Genomic DNA, 6,160 nt, shown 5'->3' on the forward strand with positions numbered 1-6,160 from the left:
CCCATTCTTTGTCGGCCATTTTAGCTTCACGGAATGATCTCTGGTTTCTCTTCTTCCTTTAAATAATCCATTTTCCTTTTTTGGGTTTGGTTTAATCGCTAATTTGGGGGTTTGTTATCAATGTGTTCTTGAATGTAATATCGCCAAGTGTTCGATTTCCGCCGCAAAGTGATAGAGATTGTGATGATTTTGTTGTTGTTCTTCTTCTTTCTGCCGAATTATTGACTGCAAATGCTCTGAAATTCATCTTCGATCTGCCCCTTTTTCTTGTTCCATTTCGTTTTCTTCGATTTATGAGCTTCATGGTTTTGAGCTTCTCGTTGGAAGAAGACATGGCGGAATAGTTATGGCTATCAGGTTTGTAGCTTCTTTTGAATCTTGGTTTACTCATATTATTGATTGATTTTTTGTTTGCATTCTCTGAGATTTAAGATTTCGTTTATAATTTGGTGGTAGTTTTTGTGTAGGCAAGATGTTTGATAAAATGTCTGCAAATGTAAAGCCAAGGGGAGGCTTCTTAGTCAATTTTGTTGGATTTTGGTTCAGTACCAATCTTTTGTTCTGTACTTCACAAGGGTTAAACTTAGAGGGGCTGTCCCTTTTAGAGCTGAAAAGGACACTTACGGATGAGTTTGGTAGTTTAAAGAACTGGAACCCTGCGGACCGGACACCGTGCGGTTGGATCGGTGTGCAATGCACTTCTGGTGAAGCTCCGGTTGTATGGTCGCTCGACTTGAAGTCGAAGAAGCTCTCTGGATCCGTGAACCCCGTTATCGGTAACTTGATTCATTTAACTTATCTTGATCTATCTTTCAATGAGTTCACTGGGAACATTCCCAAAGAAATTGGAAACTGTTCATATCTTGAATATCTTTTTCTTAACAACAACATGTTTGAGGGGAGAATCCCAGCTGAGTTAGGGAATCTATCTGTCTTGAGGAGTTTGAATATCTGTAACAATGTACTAAGTGGTTCAATCCCGGAGGAGATCGGGAAGTTATCGTCGTTAGTCAAGTTTGTGGCGTATACGAACCAGCTAACTGGATCGTTGCCTCGTTCTATTGGGAATCTTACGAAACTTAAGAGGTTTAGAGCTGGACAGAATGGTATCTCTGGAAGTATACCTTCTGAGATAAGTGGATGCCGAAGTCTTAATGTGCTTGGTCTTGCTCAAAACGAGATAGGAGGGGAGCTACCAAGGGAGCTCGGGATGCTTCGTAACTTAACCGAGATGGTTCTATGGGGTAACCAGTTTTCTGGTAGCATTCCGGAGGAGCTTGGGAAGTGTAGGAGTCTCGAGGTCGTGGCGTTGTATGCTAATAATCTGGTTGGCTCCATACCAAAGGCATTGGGGAATCTCAGCTCTCTTAAGAGGCTGTATCTCTACAGAAATGGCCTTAATGGGACGATTCCAAAGGAAATTGGTAATCTTTCTTTGGTGGAAGAGATTGATTTCTCAGAGAACTCCTTAACTGGTGGCATTCCCTTTGAGTTAAGTAAGATCAAGGGCCTGCGCTTGCTGTTCCTCTTCAAGAATCTGCTGACTGGTGTAATACCTGATGAGCTTAGTACGTTGAAGAACTTGACACGGCTCGACCTATCGATAAACGATCTTAGAGGACGTATACCGTTTGGTTTTCAATATTTGACTAAGATGGTACAACTGCAGCTGTTTGATAACTCCCTCAGTGGTAGCATTCCTTCACAGCTCGGACGTTATAGCCGACTTTGGGTGGTCGATTTTTCAGTAAACAACCTAACAGGGACGATACCGTCTTACCTTTGTCGACATTCGAACCTGAGTATATTGAACTTGGAGTCCAACAAGCTATATGGAAACATCTCTTCTGGGATTCTGAATTGCAGATCTCTAGTGCAGCTTCGTGTCGGTGGGAACATGCTTACCGGGGCGTTTCCATCCGAGCTTTGCAGCTTGGAGAACCTTTCAGCTATTGAACTTGGCGAAAATAGATTCCATGGTCGGATTCCTTTGGATATTGGAAGATGTAAGAAGTTGCAAAGGCTTGAAATTGCAAACAATTTGTTCACATCTAAGCTGCCAAAGGAAATTGGAAAGCTCACTCAATTGGTGACTTTGAATGTTTCATCAAATCGACTTGATGGCGAGTTACCGGTTGAATTGTTCAAGTGCAAGATGCTTCAACGAGTCGATCTGAGCCACAACGCGTTTACGGGGTCGTTACCGAATGAGATCGGATCACTTACTCAGCTGGAGCTACTGATCCTGTCGGGAAACAAGTTGTCAGGGAACATACCTGCAGGAGTTGGAAAGATGTCCCGAATGACAGAGTTGAAGATTGGTGGAAACATGTTTTTTGGTGAAATTCCAAAGGAGTTGGGGTCACTTTTAGGCTTGCAAATTGCAATGGATCTTAGTTATAATAAGCTATCAGGGAGAATACCACCAGAACTGGGAAGACTATATCTTCTAGAAATTCTGCTGCTGAATAACAATGATTTGAGTGGACAAATTCCTAGAGAGTTCGAGAACCTATCTAGTTTATCGGTCTGCAACTTCTCATACAACGACCTTACGGGGCCGATACCGTTGACACCGTTGTTTCAGAACATGGACGTCGATAGCTTTCGAGGTAACGACGGACTTTGCGGCGGAGCTCTTGGTGATTGCAATGGGGATTCTTATTTTGAGAGTGAAAATACATCAAGAGGTAAAATCATCACAGGAATTGCTTGTGCTGTTGGTGGGGTTTCTCTCATTTTAATTATGATTATTTTGCATCAAATGAGATGTCGAGATGAGGCCGAGATACCGTGCTCGGACTCGGACTTGGACTCGGGTTTTTACTTACCTCCCAAGGAGGGATTTAGCTTCCATGATCTGGTTGAAGTCACAAATAACTTCCATGACAGTTATATTATTGGAAAGGGTGCTTGTGGGACAGTTTATAAAGCCATGGTTCATACTGGACAGATCATTGCTGTTAAGAAGCTGGCATCAAATAGGGAAGGGAGCGACGTCGAAAACAGTTTCCAGGCCGAAATTTTGACGCTCGGAACGATAAGGCATCGAAATATTGTTAAGCTGTATGGATACTGCTACCACCAGGGTTTCAATCTGCTTCTTTATGAATACATGGCAAAGGGTAGTTTAGGTGAAGTAATTCACGGGTCGTCTTGTTGCTTGGATTGGCCAACTCGGTTCACGATTGCGATCGGAGCTGCAGAAGGTCTTGCGTACTTGCATCATGACTGCAAACCAATGATAGTTCACCGTGATATCAAGTCGAATAATATTCTCCTCGACGATCACTTTGAAGCTCATGTTGGTGATTTCGGTCTTGCGAAAGTTATCGACATGCCTCATTCTAAATCAATGTCAGTCGTTGCAGGCTCGTATGGATACATCGCTCCTGGTAAGCTCTTTGTTCTGACTTGAGTATCTTAATGTTTCTATTTGTGAGATCGGAACGAAGCATTCTTTATAAGGGTGTGGAAACCTCTCCCTAGCAGACGCGTATTAAAAACTTTGAAGGGAAACCCGAAAGGGAAAGCCCAAAGAGGACAATATTTACTATAAGGGTATGGAAACCTCTCCCTAGCAGACACGTTTTAAAGACCTTGAGAGGTAACCCGAAAGGGAAAGCCCAAAGAGGACAATATCTGCTATAATAGTGTGTAAATCTCTCCCTAGTAGACGCGTTTTAAAAACCTTGAGGGGAAGCTCGAAAGGGAAAGCCCAAAGAGGACAATATCTGCTATATAAGGGTGTGGAAATCTCTTCCTAGCAGACGTGTTTTAAAAACCTTGAAGGGAAGCCCGATAGGGAAAGCCTAAAAAAGACAATAGCTACTGTAGGGGTGTGAAAACCTCTCCCTAACAGCCACGTTTTAAAAACCTTGAGGGAAATAGGACAATATCTACCAGCCGTGGGGCTTAGATTGCTACACTATTAGCTATCAATAAAGTTCATACATAAATCTTGAACCGTACCTATCCTCGTTTTTGGATGCAGAATATGCATACACTATGAAGGTTACCGAAAAATGCGACATTTATAGTTTTGGCGTCGTTCTACTCGAGTTGTTAACGGGAAAAACTCCCGTTCAACCATTAGATCAGGGAGGTGATCTTGTAACATGGGTAAAAAATTTTATCCGTAACCATTCATTCACATCGAGAATATTTGATTCTCGGTTGAACCTTCAAGACCGAAGTATCGTCGAACACATGATGACCGTACTTAAAATCGCTCTTATGTGCACGAGTATGTCTCCTTTTGACCGACCATCGATGCGGGACGTTGTATCGATGCTTATAGAGTCTAACGAGCAAGAAGTGAATTTCGTTCCATCTCCGAATTCCGATATTCCCCTCAAAGATAACACAGTATGACAGTATATCCATTCTTGGAAGCTCCATCAGATGGCTAAAGATTGCTAGTTGCTGATTGTTCCTCCTGATTTTATTTTTAACAGGAAATTGATTGGTTTCATTTCATAGTAATTCTGTATTTTTGTTAAAGAAACTATTACAATTTTTCATGTATAGTTGGTAATACCATTGTTTTGTATGTAAAACATCAGTCTTAGCAATAAAAGTCTAAGCTTTTCCCATTCCGTCGCTCGTCTATCAGGTCAATAATTCTATCTTTCAATATTTGACAATGCAAAACGGTTCGATATCTTACATGGGTGGCCCTTACAATTTGAGCTCGGTCTTTCAAAGATCTCTAAGTTTATAACTCATCTCTTTTGATTATAAGATCGATGTTTTAGATACAAGAACGATCAAATTATTCGTATGAAAACGAGCTCATTCAATGTCTCAATTTTACTCTAGTTGAGTTTTAGCTCAATCATTTTAATGGAGATTTTGATAATTATAATATAATATAATATATATATATATATATATATATATATATATAATTTTAATAATCTTCTGACCAAAATTGACATTGAATTTGTGGTAAAGGAAATTGGTATCAACTAAGTTTATTATTTTATATATATATATAAAAATAAATTGTTTTTTCAATTATTTTTGGTAATATTGGAAACCACTTGAGAGGTGAATGTGGGCTTTACTTTTGGGATGATTGGATGTAATTCCAATTGAAATAAAGGCATATGACCTAAGATATTCCTTTAAGGCTCCTCTCATGATTTGAATAAATCCCACTCAAATACAATTGCCCCCCACACAAGAAACCATCATAAGGATTTTTTTTTTCTTTTTCAAATTGACTTGAATTATATATATATATATATATATTTATTTTATTTTTTTTTGAAAAGTTCAAAAATATCATACATATCTTAACATAGAATATCTGAAAATTTCTTGAAAATCTCTTTATAGTAGATACGTTTTAAAACTGTGAGACTAACGATAATATATAACGAACTAAAATGGAGAATATCTACTAGTAGTGGACTTGAGTTGTTACAATATCACTAATAAATAAATTTTCTCGTGCTAGGCAAATTTGTAAATATAGCAACTAATTTTAGCGACCATTATACTTTCTTTTTTTTCTTTCTTATTTTCATTTGTATTTGGTTTATTCATTTTGAATAATTGAATTTTTTTTTTTAGGGCGTAACTTATTGCATCTCGCAAATTAGCTTTACAATTTTTTTTAACTAAGATTTTTTTTTTTATTATTATTATCAAAATGGACTCAAATAATTTTAACAAGATTGTATAGCAAATGTTTGATAAAGTGTTGGCAATAATATTAGTGAGGTAGAAATCTAATCACACTAAGATAATATATTTAAAAAAAAAATGGTGGGATTTTATGGGTTCGGTCATCTCGAATTTCAAATCAAGCTAGTTGGGCGATATTATAATTTTAATACTTTTTGTAATTTCATATGGTTGTTGTTAATTGTTAATATGTGGTGACTCGAATTTTGCTTAATTCCATTCATAAGGCCTTTGACCTAATTATTACTTCTAAGAAACCCAGAAACCTAACAAAAGTTTGATGCGTTACATCAACGTAGAGTCGTAATTCAAAGTTTCTACTCGATTAGAATTCTTTTGAACTAAATAATTAATTAGGCTTATCAATTTAAGTTCTTGAATTTAGTGATAATTTAGAAATACTAAAAAAAAAAAAAAAAAAAAAAAAAAAAAAAAAAAAAAAAAAAAAAAAAAAAAAAAAAAAAAA

At 37.7% G+C, this 6,160-nt stretch overlaps 1 protein-coding gene across 2 annotated transcripts; it reads left to right on the forward strand.

Annotated features, from left to right (window-relative positions):
• Positions 1 to 6: 6 nt before the first annotated feature.
• On the forward strand, positions 7 to 4,588 carry LOC111801215 (probable leucine-rich repeat receptor-like protein kinase At5g63930). Of its 2 annotated transcripts, none has more exons than XM_023685239.1 (3): positions 7 to 357; positions 468 to 3,395; positions 3,995 to 4,588. In XM_023685239.1, the coding sequence occupies exons 2-3, from the start codon at positions 473 to 475 to the stop codon at positions 4,372 to 4,374; spliced, it is 3,303 nt and encodes a 1,100-aa protein (XP_023541007.1). In that variant the 5' UTR covers positions 7 to 357; positions 468 to 472; the 3' UTR covers positions 4,375 to 4,588. The 2 variants fall into 2 exon arrangements, with proteins under 2 accessions (XP_023541007.1, XP_023541009.1); XM_023685241.1 differs by having other exon boundaries at positions 468 to 3,371.
• The last annotated feature ends 1,572 nt before the right edge of the window (positions 4,589 to 6,160 follow it).

This window comes from Cucurbita pepo, chromosome LG08 (assembly GCF_002806865.2).
Source record: "Cucurbita pepo subsp. pepo cultivar mu-cu-16 chromosome LG08, ASM280686v2, whole genome shotgun sequence".
In the NCBI taxonomy this organism is placed as follows: domain Eukaryota; kingdom Viridiplantae; phylum Streptophyta; class Magnoliopsida; order Cucurbitales; family Cucurbitaceae; genus Cucurbita; species Cucurbita pepo.